Here is a 22,673-nt window from a genome sequence, read left to right as displayed (position 1 = left end):
ATGTTAAATTATATTAAGGAGGAAGACAAGGAAAACTGATGGTATTTGAGGAAAAAAGGATAAGTTACAGGGATGAGATTTTTGAGTACATTTGTAATTATTTCCTTCTCATAACTGTGTTGTCAAGTAAGCCTTATTATCTCATTTTTATAGCTAAGAAAAACCATGGCTCATAGAGGTTAAGTGACTTCTTCAAAGTCACAAAACCAGTGTATGACAGTGTTTTTCTTTTGTGATTTTCTTGTGCAGAGGCTGGAAAATAACTTGCACTTGATATGACTGTGCATTTTTGCCCATTGGTGCTAATGTATATGCAGGTATTGAGTTTGGGTAGAGATAGTCACCTGTGCAAGCCATCTCACCATCAAGTGGCAGAACATTTTCATCAGCAGAAGTCCCTTGTGGCTTAGAGGGTCTCAAGCCTTTAGTAACTGTTGAAATGCTTAATGTCACAGTAGTTTAGCATGACATTTCTAGACAAAGTGAAATCACCTACTCTAGGATTGTGAGACAGGATTTTGACTTTGCCCTGAATAACTACATGACTTACTGTTTGCTTCTCTCACGGATAGTCGTGCTCTGTTGTGTGGTTCTGCCACACACTCTTTTTCCCTTCAGTTGATGCACATCGATTCTATTCCCAGGTTTTCAACCCTGTGAATGGTATGTCACAAACATTTGTGTCACAAGTGTCTGTGTGGGACAAGCATTTTTGAACTAATTAGGAACGTATAGAAGTGGAATTTCTTGGTCATACACATCATTACTCTTGCTTAACTTTTTAAGGAACTGCCAGTTTTCCAAAGTGAGTTTATTTTTTATTCCCACCTCCAATGTATGCCAAAACCTGATATTGTTAGTCTTTCAATTTGAGACATTCAAGTGAGTATCTATCTAGTGTATCATTGTGGTAGTGTTCCATTTGAGCCTTCTATTTCCAAATTAAAGTTGGCTACTGACTTTTTTGTCTTGTATTATTAGCTCATAACTCTAATTTTGTGTCATTTCTTTTGGAGTCAATTATATATACCTTATTAAGTTTTAGAAATATAGGGTAAGTCTATTAATCTGTAGTATGAGCTGGAAAACTACATGTAAATTTATTTATATGTTAAAATAGTGCTTATTAAAACACCGTTTTCCTGTGTATTTGTCTAGTTCCAGATTCTTTTGAAAGTTTGTGGGTTTGTCCTTCGGAAGTCCTATTAGGAAACTAAGCCTCCAGTTTTTGCTCTACAGTAACTACAGGGCTCATGTAAAGTGTTGCTAATTAAGACTTCTCGTATTTGAACACGACCATGGCAGTAACTAGTACCTTACACTGACAAGCTTTAGATTAAAATTTTGCAGAATGCAAGCCCCAGTCCAGGGAAAATGAAGTTGAATTAATGAAAGGACTTCTGGCGTAGACCAGCTGTGTTCTCTGATGACAAAAATGAGTCTTGACATTTGGGTAATGAAAATTCAGTTCAGCACCTTCTAGAGATATGTATGATAATATATTGTCAGTCAGAAGTAGACAGAAGGGAATCACAAACCTTGTCTTATTAAAAATAGTATGATACGTGGACTCTGTCTGATGTCTGCTTTCTAGGGGGAAAATGTCTGGGGAGACCCTCTTGTAGAATGATAGGAATAACTGTTTTGTGGAAGGAAAGTGGACAGGTGTGACCCTCTTTGACAGTTGCCTTTGTTCTTGATTTCCAGTGTCATGATTTGTCTTCCTAGGTATGGGGTAAGGCATGAAAGTTCTGGAAAGGAGACTCACCTTTTTTGGCCTGACAGTGTTAATGCAATCGTCTAGTTCATACCTTGTAAGCCCACTTATTATTTCCTCTGCATGTGTTTCTCTAGTTTAGCGGATTAGCTGCACTGTCTCTTCAAAGGCTATCCAATCAAGGAGGGGTTATTAAAACCAGGGCGATTTATGACTGAGAATTAATTAGAGAAGCATTTTCATGCAAAACATCCAATTTTTTGATTAGCAGTGGAGCAGGGCCGCAATTAGCACTCTAGGAAGCTTAAATTTCCAGCTTTTTGATTCTCAGGAAATGAGATTATCAAACCAGGGTCAGACACTTGACAGCAAAGCAGGAAGAGGAGGGGGGGAGTGTGAAATTATATCTAAAAAAGATCTTTGATTTTGATTCTGAGATTGCTATTCAGGCCATAGAAAATTCCGAAGAGGGCAAAGACAAGAAAATGTGAAAGTGTAGGGGCTGAAATGTCTGGTTCTTTTGTGGCCTGCTGGCTGTGCAGGGTGTTTTTGTAATGTTTAAGCAGAGAATGGTCAGATGCAAACCAATGGTTTTTGTTCTTTCATTCTTACTTATTATTTAATCCCCCTTTCATAAGTTTCTTTTGGTGTTTAGAACCTGAACAAATATCTAAAATGTTTATGTGCATTGGAGGGAGGCCAGTTTTTTTTTTTCTTTTTTCATTAGAAAGTGCCACTTGTTTTCTAAATGATGGCTTGCTCATATAAGTTTTTTTGTTGTTGTTTTAATTATTTTAAATTACTTCCCAAGTGAACCATAGTTTAAGTTGTGAGTTATGTCAGGCCATATATAGATTACTACTTGTTGATTAGTGACCTTTATCAAGCTAGGTGCCTGAGATAAAGTAAGGCAGTTTCAGTCATGCTGTAAACTAAGGTACAGTCTGTCATTAATATAACTGGTTTTTCCTAGGGAGGAACAGCATAATGAAAATGCATTTGTTCTAGAAAATATTTGTTACCCTCTGTCTTCTTAATTTAGACTTCTAATATTAGTTGGAAAATAGAGCAACATTGTATCTTTTGTCATAGCAAAGTGTGCTAGTAAGACTTCACATGTCTCTTTAATCTTTTGGTTCTGATCTCTTCAAAGAAACACAGTTCCTTATTTGTGGTTTCTGTACTCAACCATCTCTTCATTGCCCTGTCTTCATGTTTACCATGATGTACATCCTCTGCAAATAGTTGTGTGTACTGTTATGGATTGCCTGTTTAGCATGTCAGGGACCTCATTAATACTGTAGTCTAAGTTGGAGCACTGGTAAAGAAGCCTTCCTTGGTCTGGGTGGGAAAGGGACTGACCTGTTGTTATCCTAGCCTTGTTTCTCTATTTAAACCAAGGAAATATTGTGATCCTCTGCAGTTCTTTTTAAAAACTAGCTTTATAATTTTATTCTAGACTATGTTGACCATGGATAGAAGAGATAGATATACAGATTTTATGCAGCCAGATTTCTGCTGCTGCAGTTTTCTCCCTCAAACATCTCTGGTTTAGAAACATGATTTGTTGATATAATCTATCACTTTTGCAGTCCCATTGTTGATTATCAGGTTTCTGTGCCATTCTTGCTCAGTTCTTGCCTTTTGTTGCCTGGATGAAAATTGGCTGCTGTTTAATCTTGGGGAAGAAGTGTCAGTCAGAGACTAAAGAGTAGATATTGTTGGATTTGTAGCTATCAGGTTTAGTGCTTATGTTTGGATATGTTGATGAGTATGTGCTTGTTAGTGCTCAGTAAAATATTTGTTTAAAGTGTTTTTATTTTCAGTTATGCAGTTTTCTTTGTTGCATAATTATTACACATTTCTACTTGTATAACATGAATCACAGATAAATTAGAAAGTTTTAACATTTGTGTATATGTGCCAAGGTAAAGATTACCATGTACACCTTCTGGAAGCTTGTAGCACCCTGCCTATCTGCAAGTTTGTGGATGAGAAGGAAGTATATTGATTTCATTAGGCTTGCAAAATGCTTTCATTAGGTGTGAACACATATAAACAAACATATCCAAATTTTATTTTCTACATTGAGTGTTATTTCTTATAGAAGAAAACAATAAAATAAATAAAATGTAAAATAAGATCAATTTAAAAATGTAACATTTGATCATATTACTTTTAAAGGTAAGCAGAAATAATCAGGATTACTAAAGTTCAAAAAATTTAATCAAAATGGTGTAATTAATAAATATGAATCACTTTTAAAGAAGTAATAATTTGTTATTTAGTGAAGTAGGAAAGCCAGGCTAGTCTAAGCTTTTTTCCTTAATATGAAGCTTTTATTTTTATTTTTTTATTTTTTTTTATTTTTTTTTTTGGTTTTTCAAGACAGGGTTTCTCTGTATTGTTTTGGAGGCTGTCCTGGAACTCACTCTGTAGACCAGGCTGGCCTCGAACTCACAGAGATCCGCCTGCCTCTGCCTCCCGAGTGCTGGGATTAAAGTCGTGCGCCACCACAAAAACTACAGTTTGTCATTGTTTATTCTATTAATTAATTAAGGAACTTGATTTGATTGAAGAGACTCACAGTTAGTAATTCACCCAGTATCATGTGCAGGGCCCAGTGGTGATGTTATGGTGTTTGCTGCTCTCCTGGAAGCACCCTACTCTGTCTGATGTGCTGTATGTCTCTTGTAGATGGTGATGGATGATTGATGTGCATGAAGTCAGCTTCAAAACATACTAGTGATGAGGAATATCATATGGAGGAATGCTATCACTTTTTAGGTTTATATAATTGACATTTAATAATGATAGATTCATCTTTGCTTGTGAGCATGTAAATCTGTATATATCTAGCTATTTTGCCATTAATTATACAGATATTTGATAGGATTCGCTGACATGGACTCCTGATATTCTCTTTAGTCCTAACTTGCTATTGAAATCCTTGAATTGACAGGGTGTCATTCTCTAGGGAAGATAGTGCTAGGATAAAGAAGCTCATTTTCTTAAGTATACGATCAGTTTAATTGATGGTATTAGATATTTGTTAGCATATGGAGACTAAAAAGTTCAGAGCAATAAGTTGGTAGCGATTTACAGTGTTTGGAATAGAGGAACAGTCTGTGCTGATGTGGGGTTGTTGAGCCTTTAAAGTAGGAAGAAGTGGGAAAAATACCATAAGACTAATTATAGAGAATAATCTAATGGAAATGGCCACTGCTTTCCTGAAAAAGATAGAGATCTGAGGAGTATCTGGCACCTTCAGGGGAAGTGCAGGCAGTCAGAACCATCCACACCAGCGTTTACTAACTTCTAAGTTATTCTTCCTGTTTCCAGAGTTCACAGCCACATTCTCATCTTTCTTTCAGTGCTTAGCTGCTTGTTTTGATAGCTATACCCTGCTTTCTGCATGTCTTATCTACAAAATCCCAGTTTATTTTAATGGCTTTGAAGTCTATTGTTGGTTGTCAGCTCGTGAATTAGAATTGTATACTTTTGCAGCCATTATCAAAATGATAAGTGGAAATATTTTGTTTTGTTGATATGAAATGAGCCATAACTATGGAAACTTTTCTAAAGAAACAGCAAGAATTTCAGTCTGCATTTCATAAGCTTCTCCAAGCTCAGTCCTGCTAATGGCAGCACCTAGGGAAAGAGTGAGAGAACCCATTATTATTTGGCTTAAGGATTTGCTATGTCAGCCTATGGTAGTGTTTTTCAGATTTCTCTCTACTTGCTTGATAGTATAATATGAAAAGTTTGATGTTCTGTAGCTGAATTCCCTTAAATAATATAAAAAAGAAACAAAATAAGGTTAGAGGTGCTAAGTAGCCTCTCTGACTTCCCACATTCCTCTGTGGCGCTTTCTTTGCTGTGATTTTGTGATTGTGTTCAGTATAATTGTGTTAACCATTGCTGGAGTCTCTTGGTCACTCCTTGTGCACTTGCTGCCCATCAGCAGCATTTAACACAGGATGTAGGAACTATTTCTTCTCTCTTGGTAATATCAGTGGAGTATATAAATATATTCAAATAAACTACATGTCTTTCGAATGGAAAAATGGAACACATGCTAAACAAGTATTTTATTTTATTTTTTGTTCTTTATTTTTTATTCTTTTGAGACAGGGTCTCGCTGTGTAGCACTGGCTGTCCTGAAACTTGCTACTTAGACAACGCTGTCCTCAAATCAGAGATCTGACTGTCTCTGCCACCTGGTTTAAGAAAGTTTTTCAAAGTTACCATTTCTAGAGTGATTGGCTTATTGATATATAATATGTTGTTGATGACAGACTATATTTTAGAATATCTAAATACATATGGATATATTTCTTGGTACTGATGCTTGATAGATTCATATTTTAGTCAAAAGGCTGTGGTATTAGTATAGTTATTTGAATACACCCATTTACATTTTCGAAGTTTGAACAAATCTCAGTGACATAGAGTCCCTTCAAAACACTGTATTCTATGTCTTCCCATGGAAATAGGACTCATCTTATGAGATAACCTAGTCCAGTGATTTATATGAGATTCTATCTCGAAAAGCAACAAAACAACAACAGAAACTACCATCTAAAGCACTTGCAGCCAAAGTGTAAGTGTTATAAGTGCAGACACGTATCTCAGAGGTGAATGCTATGAGAATTTGCTTATGAGGTGTCCCAGTCTTCTGAAGCTGTATGTGATGTGAATCAAGTTCTTCACTTTTATGTTCGGATTCTTCACATATTTCAACTTGTACTATTTTCATTATGTTACAGTAAGGACTGGAGAGATGGCTCAGCAGTTAAAAGCACTGTCTAATCTCAGAGGACCCAGGTTCAATTCCCAACACCCACATGGCAGCTATTGAGTATCTGTAACTCCAAGATCTGACATCCCTAGACAGACATACATGCAGGCAAGGCACCAATGCACATAAAACAAAAGTAAATACATTATTAAGATGTTACAGAGAACCTGTGGGTATTCCTTAACAGTATATATCTAGAAGGGGCTAACATAATCCTATTTGGAATTGGGTAGAGTCCTTACTTTCCAAAAAACGGTATCAGCCCGCATTATTTACAAAGTCTAGGGCTGTGTCTGTTTCCTTTCATCCTTGACCCCACTTATGATACCCTATCAGTTTTATAATTGTAAACATTTTTAAAATTTCAAGATTCCCCAACTTGATAAGGATATACCTTTGATTACTGTCCAGGAAAATGGTCCAACATTCAGAGTATGTACTGAGACTGCATTCTTTAACTTTAGAATGACTTCAGATACCCATAAAAAATTTAAAGGGCTGGAGAGATGACTCAGTGCTTAAGACCACTGACTGCTCTTTCAAGGAACCTGGGTTAAATTCCCAGCAACCACATGGCAACTCATAACTGTCTGTATAACGCTAAGATCTGACACTCCCACACAGACATGCATGCAGGCAAGGCACCAATTCTCACATAAAATAAAAATCAATAAATTATTTTAAAAAAAGCTGGACCTGTAGACCTCATTGCCTATATCCTTTTACTTTCTAGGTTTGTGAATTAGCATTTTTGACTACTTTGTGAAGCTGCTCCCCTGATCCAGGGAATACACTTTGAGGATCTATATACTAAGTCTTAGAGTAAATTGAAGGAAGGTGGTAAAAGTCAGGATAAGCACGCTGCCTTTGACTATTTTGCTTCCTTCTTAACACTATAGCACTTAGAAAGTATCCAATTTCCCTAGAGATTATTGACTCTAATAGAATAATGCATGTGCATTAACAGATTATCAACAATGCACCCTTTCCCATGGGTCCACAGCAATTTGAAAAGATTCATTCCCAATAAATGACTTAAAACTTGTAGCTATAGTAACAAATTAACAATTACCAGGCTCTATAATTGGATGTTTGTACAGATCTCCTTCATTTGAGTTTTATTCATGAATCACAAAACTGGAGATGAAGAATGTTCAGTATAAGGAGTAAAGGACTAGCTTCTAAACTTTTATTCCACAGAGATTTCAGACTAGCTTTGAGTCAAGAGCAAGGAATGAGTGTAAATGCTTGCAAGGCATCCCTCATTCTTGGCTACAATAAAATGCTTTCATAAGATGTTATATTTGCATTAGATGTTTACTCATGCTTTATTGTCAGTTTTTATTGCACGCTTTCTTTTGGTCTAAGCAATTTTAGCAACCTTTCTATGATCCCACTGGTCATTCACCAGCATCAACCTAGTATGAAACAAATAGTTCTAATAGGCTTTTGAACTTCTGTGAAAAAGATACTGAATAAAGATTGCTGAAGGATACTAGGAAATGGAAAGGACAAGAAGTAAGGAAATGACTTCTAAACACCCAAAGAGAATTTCAAGGACTGAATCAAGAAAGAGGTTGGGCTGGATAAGGGAAGTGAGTTAGGTTGTCCTGACTAAGATCCTTCAACAATGACTGTCTAGTCACATGACTTAGAGGTCATTCTTTTTAAGGCCCTAGTACATTAAATTTGATAATTCTCATATTCAGAGGTAGAAGATTAAAAACTACAAAAAGTTCAGCACATCTTCCTGATGTTATTATACCATCAACGTTTTTATGTATTTTTCAGAAACATTTTCTCTATGATTATGTATTTTAATTTTCAACAGACTATTTCAAGCATAACTTTTTATTATTAAGCCCAAGTATTCATTATGAAGTTTAGGCAGCATAATAAACTAAGATTAAAAATAAATTAAGATAGCAACTGTTAAACTGATTAGATAAGAGCGAATCCCTGAGGCCTTAGAGAGGAGGGTGATATGAACTGGCCACAGTAATGGGGACGTTCTGTCCTGTAAGACAAATAGAGGTCCTGTTCATGCCAACCCCTTAATCCCTTGTATAATGCTGTCCTCCATGGACTTGTGTGGATAATTTCCTTCAGTGGACAAATTACATTCTGATTGTTTTTGTTACTGCCCCCAGTTCAGTTTTCATTATCAGGATGAAAAGTTAACATTAAACTATAATTCAGAATACATTGATTTTCAAAGAATTAGTTCTTCAAAGCTTTTCGGTTTTTTTTTTTTTGTACAGTCTTTAGTTACTGGTTTTAAGTTTCTTCCTGGTGATAGAATAAAACTAGGTGAACAGTTCTTCTTTTAGCATTCTTAAGTATAATATAGTACTGAAGCACGTGAGGCCATGCTGTGGTCAGATAGCATTGAACACATCTGTTTTCTAGTCCTGGAAGTTACTTTATTAGTGACTTCTTTGTCAGTAGTTTTTAGAGTTGTCAAAAAACAGGTGCTCTCCACCAGGAATCTCTAAAGAATATGGCAGTAGTATCTCTTCTTTGTTCAGTTTGTAACCATTATCAAGACTCTGAATTTAGTCCCTCGCATAGATTTTGGTTTCATCACTTCGAATAGAAAATTTGTTTGCTTCTGTTTTCTCATGTCAATTAACATTATTTATAGGTCTTTGGACTGAACCACTGCTCAGTTGTAGCACCTCACAATCCTGGAAGGATTTGTGCTTTTGCTGTTTGTTTGTTTGCATTGAAGATGAATCTACCACCTCTTTAACCAAACTATCCTTGCATTCCAAGTCTTCAGTATTTGTTCTTTTAATCACTGTCAGTCTCAGCAACTGTCTAAATACCACAGTTTGGAGGGGCATTGATATTAAATCATTTTTGTTCATCTCTAAGCACGCTCTGCTACTATTTAACAGTAATTCCCTATTTCCTCACAAATCCTGTAATCCCAGATGTCTATAATCTGTTTCTTGTTTGTAGACTTACCTAGTGTGGACATTTTACATAGTACAATTCTACAGTATGAGATCTTGAGACTTGTGTCTTTCACTAACTTTAAGACTTTTACATATGATAACATTTAATGATACTTTCTTGCCTTTCAAAGACAAATGATAATCGATTGTATGGACATATGACCATTGTGCTGTTTTTAGTTTTGACTATGATATAATGTAATGCTGTTGTGAACTTTCAAATTTTCTGTGGACATACTGTTTTCATTATGCTTGCATATAAACCCATGGGTAGAGCTGCTAAGTGACATGGTAATTCTATTTTTAATTTGGGTGTGTGTGGACTCTGACATGTCAGTTGCTCATTTTCCCCCATTGTTTGAGGTATTTTCCTTGTAAATAAGTTATTTAAGTAATTTAATCTTTAGGTCCTTGATTTCAGGGTGAGTTGCTTACCCCTTGCTCTGCTAATGTGTTCATTTGTCCCTTTGTGATGAGGGTAGCATCATAATTAGTAAATATACAAACACACCATTTACACATATATCTACCTTACTTCATTGTTTCTACCTCTGAAACATAATTCTGTTCTCATGAACCATAAGCCCCAAGAATTGATCTGGTTTGGGCAAAAGAGTACAATAAGCAGTCTTTATAGGGTCTTAGGAGTTCTGCCTATTTAAATGATGATTACTATATTTGTAAAAATAGTCTATGAAGATTGGAACATGTTTGCGACTACTTGGGAGAGGGCATGTATCAGTCAGGCTTCTCTAGAGTAACAGAACATAAGTATATATACGGCATTCATTGGAATGGCTTATGGGTGGCTGTTAAGAGAAGCTTTTTCTTTGAGAGAAGCCTTCCCGCCAGCCTGGTTCTAGAGCCGCTTCAGTCCCAAATAAACACACAGGAGGCTATATTAATTATGAAGCTATTGGCCTTGTTTGTTTCTTACTGGCTAGCTCTGACTTAAGTAATTACCCCATAATTTTTAATCTAAGTATTTCTCTTACCGGAGAATAGTTCCGGGCTTCCTACCCCATGGCGTTACATCTTGACTCTCTAATGTTTCTCCTTCCCAGAGTCCTCCTGGACTCCTAGTCCCACCTATCTAGATTCCTATTGGCTCAACAGTGCTTTATTGACATGAGACTTCCCCAACAGGTGGCCACCCAGCTAATCCAGCAATGGCTTGCTTTGAACAGAAAGTCTAAAAATTCAATAGTTTCTCAGTCCTCAGGGTTGGATGTCTCAGTTGGTCTTCCGTATGTGCTGGAATCCTGAAGAGGTATTGTCTAATGCCAGGGAAAGAAAGGATGGATGTGCTAGCAAGCTGAGGGCGAGCAGGCAGAGAGAAAGCTTTTTTCTTCTATGTCCTTCTATAGACTTCCAGCAGAAGGTGTGGCTCAGATTAGTGTCTTCCTGACTCAAGATCCAGATTAATGGCCTGTGCCTTCCTACTTCAAAGGTGGACCAGAAGTTGATTCACCCACTTTTATTAGAACACTTTTAGGTTTTCATCTTGAGGAAATTATATGAAATATATAAAATCAACTCAAGACAAAGTTGTGCCCATTGCAGCTCCAAAGAATTGCATCTAGGGACTCCAACAGTTTTCCACATTTTTAGTTAGCAGCATTACTCACAGTACTGTGAAAAAGTAGCAACTACTTCAAGTAAAGAGAAAGTATAGGTGAATAAATATTTCATTGAAGCTTTTCAAAGTGTTAGTGATTTAAATGTTTTATGAAGCTAACAAGAGAACATACTTTTCATTATTAAAAATTAGGTCATGAATTAAGTAGCACATCGTAAAGATATAAATCCAACACATAGAGCAAAGTTTGAGAAACATTATTGAAAAAGTAATCATAAAGTAGAAAAATAACAAATTAGAAAGGGAATTCACAAGACTTTGTCATAGAAAATAGAAAGTTTTTTTTTTCAGGAGATTCATGAGAAATATGGTTTAGAGAAGTTGGGTATTTGCAGAACACCACATCTAGTTGCCATTTTAAGTAGAAAGCTGTTCCTGAAGTCCCCAGGAGAAGTGCCGTACAGTGTCAGAGGAAAAGATACACCTCCAGGTGTCAGGACCCAGTTGTTTTCGTTAGAAATGGTGCAACAATAATTTGTAGATAAATATACCAGATTCATCTCATTTTATGCGACAAATTACAGATCTTTGAGAAATTAAGGTAAAATAAAGGTACAAAATTTGAAGGTAAGCATGAACATATTTCATATATTTGCTACACAAATACTTTGTACTGGAGAGTAATGAAAACTCTGTGAGAAGAGGTTTAACACATGGTGCTGCTTGACTAGAATCCCTCAGTAGGAGGCTGGGCAATGGGTTTTCAATACATAGTCCCAAGGAAACAACTCAGAAAAAATGAGAAGTTAGCATTGTTGTACAGAAATTTCAAAGGTATCATAATTCAAACCTTTAAATTTAATAGTCAAAAGTTAAAGTGAATAAATTTGTAATGAATGTGTCTCCCAGAAGTTATTAATTAGAAGTTTCCATAAAAGTTTTTTCTTTTTTATTGAAAATAGATTTTTTATACGATACATTCTGATTACAGTTTTGCCTCCCCCAACTCCTTTGAGATCCTGTCCATCTCTTCTTTCTTTAGGATCCACACACTTATACCCTTTCTTTCTCTTCTTAGATAGCCAACAGACATCTAAATATAATAATAGTAATAATAATAATGATAACAGTAAATCACAGCAAGATAAAAAAACCAAACAAATATCAGATAGGAATAAGCAAACAGAAGAAAAAGAGCCAAAGAAAAAGCATAGGAAACACAGATAGATGAAGAAACATACACATTTGCTCAAACAAGAATCCAACAATAGCAGAAAACCTTCAGACACAAAATGCAGAGGATCTGAGAGGAGAGAGGGGGAGGGAGAGTAGAGGGAAAGAAATAGCAAGTCATAATAAAACATTAGGATACAAACTCCAAGGATGCCAATGGTATAATTTTGTTTTGGCCATCTACTACTTTGTATGGGGCATGCCCTAAAGAGTGGTTTGTATTCTCAGTGAGACTCCGTTGGAGAAAACTAATTTTTCATTTGTTAGTGGTTATCAATTGGGGAGAGCTTCTGAGTTAGAGATGGGGCATGTGTCCCCTTCTCCTCTTAGAGTTGAGGCCCCATCTGGTGCAGACTTCTGCAGGCCCTGCACATACTGGTACAGTGTGCATCAGTCTTGTTGTGTTAACATGACTTTGCTTCTTTGGTGTCCTCTACTCTTTCTGGTTCTTACAATCTTTCCATCTTGTTTTCTGAAGAGTTACCTGAGCCCTGAGGGAAGGCATTTGATGGAGACATCCCACTTAGTTCTGAGTGTTCCACAATTTCTCATTCTCTATACATTGTCCGACTGTGTGTCTCTATTTGTTCATATCTGTTGAAGGAGGAAGCTTCTCTGATGAAGGCTGAATGAAGCACTGATCTCTGAGCACAGTATAATGTTGTTAGGAGTCATTTTATTTCTATGTTCCTTAAGCAGAACAGTAATAGTTGGTTTTCCCCTATGTTCCTGGCTTATATAGCCTCATGTTCTTGGTTACCTGTGAGGTATCAGGGATGTGTTCCAGATTATGGAATGGGCTTTAAATCCAATCAGGTTTGATTGGTTATTCCTGCAAGATATGTCCCATTGTTGTACTAGTACATATTGTAGGCAGGTTGTCATTGTAGATTGAAGGTACCTTCCAGTCCATAGGAGTGCAGGTTCTAGGTAGGCACCAGCTCATCTTCTTCTGTGTTCACCGAGTTGTGGAGGTATTGTAATCAGCAACATCTTCAGCCTTACCAACCATTTACGGTAAGCAACCAATAGCCTGGGGTGTTTAGGAGTTCCCATGGGGTCACTTTGACCCACACTGGATTAGATATAACCCATTTCCAGTTTAACTGTGTTGTATCTCCATGGTTAACAAATTATTTCATAACAGTTTCATCATTTAAAATTTTATCTCACTGTGGGTATTGTATGTGTGTATGTGTGTGCATATGTGCCCATGTTTGTGGCCCTAACTTTTTTTATTTGCTTTTTTCCCATGAACAGTATCCCATCCATTGAACTTGGTAAATATCCCAATATTAATAGATGAATTCTGGAACTCTTATATTTCCCCATTCTGAAATGGAGATGATGAGCCTGTTTGTAGGTGAAGAAACATGTTTGGAAACACTGAAGAAAGTTGCTTTGTTAAATAATAGTCCAGATGAAGCACGTACTAAGTGTTTTTGTAAAGTATTTTAAATTCTGACCTGTATACTCCAATAAAAATTAAATGGCCATTAAATCACAATATACATGTATGTAATGAGTGATTTCTATGTAAAATAACGTTAATACATTTTTGGTGTTGATTTTAATTCTCTTCACCTTCTTTTGCTGAAGCCCTTTTCACAACCTTTGTCTCCTACATTAATTTACCTTTCTCAACTCCCTCTTTTCTTTCTCCTTCCCTGCTATTCTCTTTTCCCTTTCTCCCTTTCCCATATTCTCTCCTCCCTACCATCAGGCTCGGTATGTGTTCTCGAGCTTCATTTGTTCTCTGTCCTACCGAGACATAAAAGCAGTCAGTTGTGTATTTGAGACCACGCTCTGGATGCAGGCTGCTTGCTGTTGAATCATGTAAAATAGGGGTGCTGTGGGGAATATTCATCCCTCCAGGGTTACGTGTACATTGCAGTCTGCCAGGTAAACTGAGCCAGTGTCAAACTGTCCAGTGAAAATGACAGTGTTTTCTCATTTCCAAAATGACACTTAAATGAGCCAGCCTTTCACTTTATTGGGTTGAGCACGTCTCTGCTTTATTTGAACAGTACTTTCTTGAGAAATCCTGAGATTTTTCTTGATTTATTCCTTTGTGTCAGTGGTAATTAAATTTTTATGTTTGTAAATAAATTTGCTTATCACACAGAAGAAGAAAGTTTCCTCATTGCAGATAGTTGTTGCTACATTTGTTTAAAAAGATGCCTTAAAAAAACAAAGAAGTCCTGTATCACCGTATGAGAGTACCTATTTATACTTATTTCCTTGTGCCCCAGTGCATTTCAAGTCTAATGGGAATAAACATAATACTAGAATGGCACCCAAGGGCACACCCCAGTGTACTTATCATTACTGGTGGATTCCCCTTCTGCCTCCTATATATATCTATTTCTGTAACTGTATAGCAGTAATGGAGTGGATTCACTTTAATTAAAACGGAATGTAATTAGCTTATCTCATGACCCTTATTGATTAAAATCAAAGTCAGTAAATGTGTTTCCTCAAGGCTAATGTTCCCCCCCCCTTTTTTTTTTTGCTATTAGTAAATCTTAAGAGGTAAAATGAAGTTTACTACATACAAGCTTGCAATCACTCTAATGGCTTAATTTTTAATTCATGAGGGTAGTAAAGTTCTTCTACAGCAAACACAGCAACAAAGCTATAGTGCACGGGTAGGCCATCATTAGTGAGACTTGTGCCTTTAGTGTGCATTGAGTCTCATGGAGGTGCCTAATATGTGTTCTTTGTTTGAATTCCACTTATAACTCAGAGTAATTTTTCTCCATTATAGACATTACCCATAATGAATTTCAGGAAAAGCACAATAGTTTCTTCAGCTTGTAGACAAAGACAGTAATATGATGGAATGATCAAATACAAATGCTCCTTTAATTTATTTTACCAAGACATTTATCCATGTTTTATTTATAAGGCAATTGAAGTCATTTATTTTGTATGGAATTCTTACTTTTCTGAATAACAAATAACATATTATCATATATACCACATTGTATGGGGGAATGATGAAAGCCTTACTTGAAAATAGGAGTTTACTATTTTGGGCTCATTGGGCACAATTATGGTGGTACTATCTTTTTTCAATGGAATCAGAATTCCATGTGCAGATTTTTCCAAACTGGAATGGCATACAGCACAGAAAAATGTGGAAATAGTAGATGTTTGCTTCAAGAGGGATGTTGTGTGTTGTTTTTCTTCTTTGGGCTTTTTATTCTTTTGACCTTTTTGATCTTTTTGAGGGGTTTACCACCCATCTCCCAAATAAATCACACACAGAGACATATTCTTAGTTATTAATGTTCACCTTTGCTTGGTTTGTTTCTAGCCTGCTTTTCTTATCTTAAATTTTCCGGACTAACTTTTCCCTTTGGGTTTTTTTCTTTCTCCTGTAAATCTCACTTTCCTTCTTACTCCATGGTTTGGTGTCTGGGTGTCTGGCCCCTGAAGTCCTTCTCTCCTTGTTTTTTAGTTGTTTGTTTCTCCTTCTGTTTACACTCTTTGCCTGTCTGCTTCACCTATCCTTGGTCCTGCCTCGGTCTTTATTAGACCACCAGGTGTTTTAGACAAGCAAAGACTCACAGCTTCACCAAGTTATACAAAGCAGCATGAAGAAAAGTCACACACTTTAAATTAATATTCCCCAACAGAGGGAAATTCTGGTTTTGTTTTCTTTTCTCCCCCCAGCTACAGAACATTTTAAATATGTAAGAGTCTGTTTAGCTTCTGCCCCCCCCCCGCCAACCTCTACAATCTTTGAATATGTATAAGTTGAACTGGTTTCCCTGTTTGGCTAAGTAAAATTCTTGGTGTGTTCATACTCATGAGTCTTGGATATGGCCACACAAAAGCTAATAGTTTTGCTCTTCACTCTTTATGTTCTGATCTATATGAACGGATTTGCAGGACATCGGTAACCTGGCATTTTAGGTTAAGTCAGGGTGAATGCTTGACTACACTCTTGCCTTGTATTTCCTGCTGCCAGAGACAATAAAGGTATAAGCCAAAGCTACAGTATGGTTACTACCTTAACTTATCTTTAGTTTAAATTCTAGCTGATGGGTGTAATGTTCCATAGTGTCCCATGTACTGATTACTTTAGAGCATCTAGTATAAGAATATTTTAAAAAATCAGACCATAAAAAAGTTAAAAGTTCAAAATGTCATAAAATTATGACTTGGCCTGCTAAAACATACTTTACACTTTGAAGTTGAGTAAGCATTTGAATATGTAAAGAGGCAGCTCCATTTATGTTAGTTTGGGGAGAGCCATGTAACATAAACTCGGAGGTTAGAGTTTCTTGCCTTGCTTTTCCAGAAAGTGGTTGCAAGTGTTTTAGGGGCTGGGGGTGAAGTATAAGCTGACATCTAATACAAATACCTTTAAACTCTTCCTGAGTGTTTCCTTTCAGTAGTGAATTCTTTCTTAGCGTTTTGCCAATGAGGTTTACAAACCAGTATTTTGAGGATATCTTTTAGATACAGACAGTAGGTTTCAACGGACGCTGTAACGATACGCGACACACAATTACTGTCAGTAAAGCTAAGTATTTAATGTAGAAAATTACTCACAAGATACCAAACCCAGAGGAGCCAAGCAGTTCTCTGCTAGCTGCCGGACCGGAAGCCGAACTCCAGGAAAAGAGAGCGAGACTTCCTGTGTGCTGTCTTTTATGCCTTCCCCCGTAACGCTCCTAGCCATGCCCAAAAGTGGGCCTGGCTAGTGACGTAGTTCCGCCTACGTACGTATACGTCTTTAGTCCTGCCTAAAGTGGGTGTGGTTAGCGGTGTGGTAAACCGCCCTTTTATTACCTCATCTGTATGCGCCTCTAATAAGTCACATGTTTAATGGCGGCATCAGACTTCCTCCTACAGTTTACAAACCAGTATTTTGAGGATATCTTTTAGATACAGACAAAATTCCCCAAATATGTTTGAAAATTAATAACTACTGGTTTGTGATTGGTTCAGTGTCCTTTTGGTATTTCACAAAGTTACTCTGTTGTCATTTAAATCCTTTCTGAACAAATAAAACTCTTTGGACTTGTGACATCTTTGTTGTGTCATCAGCTGACTTGACCTGTCTTGCAGCTACTCACGTGAGGGCTGTGGTTCCTGAAGTGTATCCTGGTGTCCTGTCAGCAGTGTCTCGGTAGGTATCCAGACTGAGAATGTTACTTCTGACACTGGCATTTTACTGCCTTGTACTTCTCCTGAGCAGCTGTGCTGGTTGACCTCAACTTCTAAGGTTAAACCAGTTGCTGGGAATCATTCCCGTTGAGACCAAATAGTCTACCTTAGCCCTTCAGTCTTACTGTGGCTTTCTGGGGAAAACAGCAATCTCGTGTTTCTTTTTAACTTTCTGTACCTTCAGCATAATTCATATCTTGGGAAATACCTCTTCATAATGGGTTTTATGCCCAAGTCTCTGTTATTTCTTTGTAATCTTACTATCCTCATTTTTTTCTAGAGTAAGATTGTGTGTCATGGAGCCCTATGAACTCCTCAAAATAATGCTGTTAAATGTACTAAGGAGTATATTATACAAAAGAACTACTTTTATTGAAATAGTTACAATAAGTAATAAAATATAACACCAAGACTAATAATCTTATAAATGTAAATCATTACAACTGTAACCTGTCATAAAACCTACATTGCAACACTGTCATAATTTTTTTGTGTTTTCTATTCATGACAGAGTTATGGGATGTACCAATATGTTATAGTTGTTTATGGTTGTGTTCATAGTAAAACAGCTTCTATCCAAGATCAGTTCTATCCATGTGCCTCAGATTAAAAAGCAACCTCCCTTTAAACAAACAAACAAATCCCAAACCCTGTGCCCGTCTGACCACACTTCTTTTGAGCTTGTCTTCTAGGTGAGACACTTCTTCCATTATTGTTCCTGTAGGGCGGGATTCCTGACATTGCCAGAAGTGGTCTGTGGTGCTTCAGCACCTTTCATGACTTCTTCCAGAAGTGACACATAGTTGGTGCATTATTTTTTCATTCCCCTAATAATTGGCTAATTTGCTACTGAGGAGACCAGAACAGTATTGTCACCCAGGCTGTTGAGAAGTTCAAAGAATACATGACATGTTCCTCAGAAATCCTTAGTCTTCTTTCCAATTTATTTAGGTAAGTTACACCCATTTCCAAATGTTGGCCACTTCTCTCCAAGTTGATGCCTTGTTAGTAGTTTGTATATGATGTAGGATTAGTTATTTGAGATGAGTCATATCCTTGGAGGAGTAGGAAGAAATATGGCTGACATAGTATTCAAATTTATTCAAATACTCGATGATCATTGAATAATTTGAGTCAGATAGGCTTCACAGAAGTTCTGAAAGTAGGGGACTGTGGGCACCAACTGTATGGTTGAATTAGTTGTCCCTAACCTACCCTTGTTACAAAATATTTTCAATTAACTAAAAAAATAGAGTCAATATATGTATCTGAACAAAAGAAAAGAGGTAAACATGTGCCCAAGTTAAACGGGAAGAAAAAGTAGAGTTCTGTTTTTATATATCAAAGCCTCAGCAGATAATATGATTTAGCATTTACCCTGCCCTGCTGTCTGGGGACAACAAAGGTTTTGTATGAATATTTTTTGCTGCAGTGAACTCTGTTGTTCAGAGCAGCTGGGAATGGAGTGTAGCTCATTAAGACAGGGGGCCTTATCTGAGCCTCCCCTGGCAACCTGAAGAGTATTGAGTGTGTTTTGCTTCCCTGGATCTAAAGTGTCCATTTCCTTACCACCCAGTGTTCACTTCCCTGGATCTAAAGTATCAATGTCCTTACCACCCAGTGTTCACTTGCACTTACTGAGCAACTCTGTGGGCCCCATTGCCTCTTTGAATTATATGCACAGTTTATACCAGCTGTTCCCTTTTACCCTCCTTGCCTTCTCCTTTGGCTGTTTGTTATGTTTATGGCTTATCTGTGCCTCTTATTTAAAAAAAAACAACCCATTGTAATTAGAGCATAGCATTTGTTGGTGTAACTCTAGAGTATCAAGAGCAGATTTTCACAATAAATCCCCCTCATTGAGCACCTTTTCCACTGCTGCCAAGAAGGTTGGTTTTTTTTTTTTTTTCTTTTTTGGTTTTTCGAGACAGGGTTTCTCTGTATTGTCTTGGAGGCTGTCCTGGAACTCACTTTGTAGACCAGGCTGGCCTCGAACTCACAGAGATCCACCTGCCTCTGCCTCCTGAGTGCTGGGATTAAAGGCATGCACCACCAACGCCCAGCCCAAGAAGGTTGTTATTTAAGGTGGTTCCTCATGCTTGCATTTAAGTTTTTATGTCAGATGATTACTCATATTGCTTCATTTGATTGTAATGGTGAATTATCCTGTTTTACATGCAGGTCACAAAGCATCTGAAAGATCTAAAAGCAGTTAGTAGATTGTTGGTCAGCAATGCAAGCTTTGTCTTTTCAGCTGTGTCATCTCTTCCTAGTATATCTGTAACCTCTTAGTGATTGCATAAATTCAGATGTCTGTACTCATTTTTGTATGGCTTCACTGTTTACATGCTTAATTATCTCTTCAGAATTTTAAAAATGACAGACAGGTCATGCTGATAGTATTACTTTTGGATATTCCAACTTCCACTCAGGCCATCATGTTTGTGTTTAAGACTTGTTCAGTACTTGCATAATAACTAGGCAAGAATGTCCAGGAAGATTTACCTGGAGCTTCCTTTAGAATCGGGCACAGGAAAGTACCACTGTCTGCTTTCATGCAATTTGAGAATGCAGTATGTGCTAGACTCATTTGCATATTCTTTCATTTAACTCTGCTGGAGGTGTTAGAATAGACATGGAAAATTGGGTTCTGAATAATTTCCTCAGTGGCACGTAGCTCACGAGTACTCAGTTATGCTGGAGACATCTGAGTCCAGTGCACAGGTTCTCAGCTAGTTCTTCTAAGAGATGAGATGGCGTTCTGTAGCAGTATAGAAAAGGAGAATGAAATTATTTCAATAGCTGGACATTTACTGCCCATAAACCTAAAGAAAAAGAAAGGACATTGTATAGTATTTATTGATCTAAGAAAGTCCTGTGATTTCTGAATCATTCATTAGGTACAAATGGAAGGATCTGTTAGTTTCAAGAAAGAAAACAGGAAGTTGAAATCCAGAAATGTTGGAGGATCCTTCCCTCCTGTTAAGGGTAGAGGGAGCTGGGGAGATCTGATTTGCTTTGTATTCCGATACTACAATGCAGAAGCAGCTGTGCAATGTGAACTGCATGACCTTGAGTGTGACAGAAGGGGTCATACTTACCTTTTCCCCCCATTAAAGCATTTCTAAGGCTTTTGACATTTCTGACATCATAGAATCCAGATGTAGTAGACACCAATAACATTGAACATATGAATGGAGTGATAAACACTTCTTGTGGTACATATACATATGGATATTCCTGTGTGTGTGTTTCATTAGCAAAGACAAACTATAGGACAATATTAGGTTTCTAGAGAGAAGAAACATTTTTTAATTAAAGTAACAACATAATGCCCACCATTAACAATTCCTCGTAAAACATTGTTTATGTTATCTTTTTTCTTTTATTTTTATTAGCATATTTTAGTTATGTATAATGGGTTTATTATATTTACGTACATGAATATAAAACACTTTGATATTTATTTCTACCTCTAGTTATCTTCTCTTGTTCCACTTCCAGTGATCACCTTCCCTTGCCAATTAGTCCTCTTTCTAATATTGTTTCTTTCTTACCGTCTTCTTATTTGCTTCCCTTTTTCTTTGGATTGTCCAGTGAGTTTCATTAGTGTTGCTTAGAGGACTATGGGTGAGGGGTTGTTCACAGGAGCATGGCACTGTGAGTTTATCACTGAAAGAAAGGTTTCTTCCTCTCCTAGAAACCATTAACTGCATTTAAATCAATACTCAGGAGTATGGCCTTGAGAGCTCCTTCCCTTTCCATGATAGGATCTAGTGCAGGTAACAGCTGCTGTCAAGTTCCAGAGGCAATGCCCAGGATTTAGTGATGCACATCACCTCATTTCTTCTCTACACTTTTAAATTTTGTACACTTCTCTCAATATGTTCTTTGAAGCTGGGGAGGGGTGATGTTGATGCCTTACTTATGTTTCAGCCTCATTGATGTTAGTTTTTATGAGATGACATCTGTAATCATGTTTTATTTTCTAAAAATATATTTAAAAGATATTTGTGTAGTCAATTCTTGAACTATATTCTTGAATGATATTTTATGGAATCTAAACATTGACATTGAAGATTATCATGCAGTTAGTTTTGATATAATGAACATTTTATGTTTATGTTTTCTATTTATAAAATCGTTCAGGTTTCTAACTGTAGCTCCATTTACTGAATTTATTGTCTGTTTTTGAATGCTGACTGGTAGGTTAAACTGAACAAGGAGACAAACACATACTATAATGAAATCAAGAAAGATTTAACTATAATCAGGAGCTTTGACGCTATCATTTCTTTTAGAGAAACATCAGGGTTGAGAACAAATATATCAGACATGGGACCCAGAGTTTTTCAGGTAAAAGGCACTTAAGAAACGTTGAGAACGTGTTTAGAGACAGCAGTCCTTTTGAGTTGCAGTTGAGAATTTAGTTATTCTGCTCCTTTGCAGTCTGCCTGACTTTTAGTAATAGGAAAGCTTTGGAAAAATTAAGTTGCTACTGAATTACTTTTAGAAATTAGTTTTGGAGACGAGGGGCCTTGTGTGCCCATAAGTACTGAACAAATTTTTATTTCTAGTTTTTTGGGAGCACCTAGAATCTTTAGAAAAGTATTAAGAACCTTCACTTTCTCCATCATTCTGTGTCCTGCTATATTTAGTAGTTTTGAAGACTAAAAAAGAGTTGAGCTGAGGATGGCATGACTTAGGATCACTTATTTGAATCTAAACTCTTAGGAAATGCCTCAGGAGTGGCTTTCCCACTGTGCTTAATTTCAGCAGAGAGTGTGCCTAGAGTTAGTTTTATAGCTGATTATTTCATTATTTTATTGTTATTTCTTCAGTGTTGAGTGGTTTTTTTTTTGAGATTTTTTAGATTTAAATTAGAAACAAGCTTGTATCACATATCAATCCCAGATCCCTCTCCCTCCTCTCCTCCCCCGCCTTCCACCAACCCAGCCATGTGGTGGTGATTACATGGCAGAAATCAAATTGTGAAGCAGAGTGAAAATACAAATCTAGGAAAAACATGTAGTGACACTGTTTTCTTCTGGAAAGTGGGATTTGACCCATGTCAAAAATTAGCCACATCTGACCTTATGTTTGGAAGGCACGTTGTGTTTGAAACTTAGCCATGAGGGGGGGAAAAACCAGAATTACTTACTCCAATATGAATTTGCTTGTAGACTCCAGTAATTGACTTAT

General features: G+C 36.9%; 1 protein-coding gene across 4 annotated transcripts in view; it reads left to right on the top strand.

The window, feature by feature from the left end:
- Exoc4 (exocyst complex component 4) overlaps positions 1-22,673 on the top strand; it is a 695,598-nt gene that overhangs the window by 203,875 nt on the left and 469,050 nt on the right. The window contains exon 10 of one of the 4 annotated variants that reach the window (XM_040728514.1): positions 13,551-13,797. The exons of the other annotated variants lie outside the window; for them this stretch is intronic. Coding sequence (XP_040584448.1) covers positions 13,551-13,627 — 77 coding nt within the window. The 3' untranslated portion in view covers positions 13,628-13,797. Of the gene's footprint in view, positions 1-13,550; positions 13,798-22,673 lie in introns of those variants that run through there. 4 annotated transcript variants of the gene reach the window in all.

The sequence above is a fragment of the Mesocricetus auratus genome, unplaced genomic scaffold (genome assembly GCF_017639785.1).
Source record: "Mesocricetus auratus isolate SY011 unplaced genomic scaffold, BCM_Maur_2.0 Super-Scaffold_100019, whole genome shotgun sequence".
In the NCBI taxonomy this organism is placed as follows: Eukaryota; Metazoa; Chordata; class Mammalia; order Rodentia; family Cricetidae; genus Mesocricetus; species Mesocricetus auratus.
Note: the sequence above shows the minus strand (reverse complement) of the source record. Positions and strands in the feature narration are given on the sequence as shown.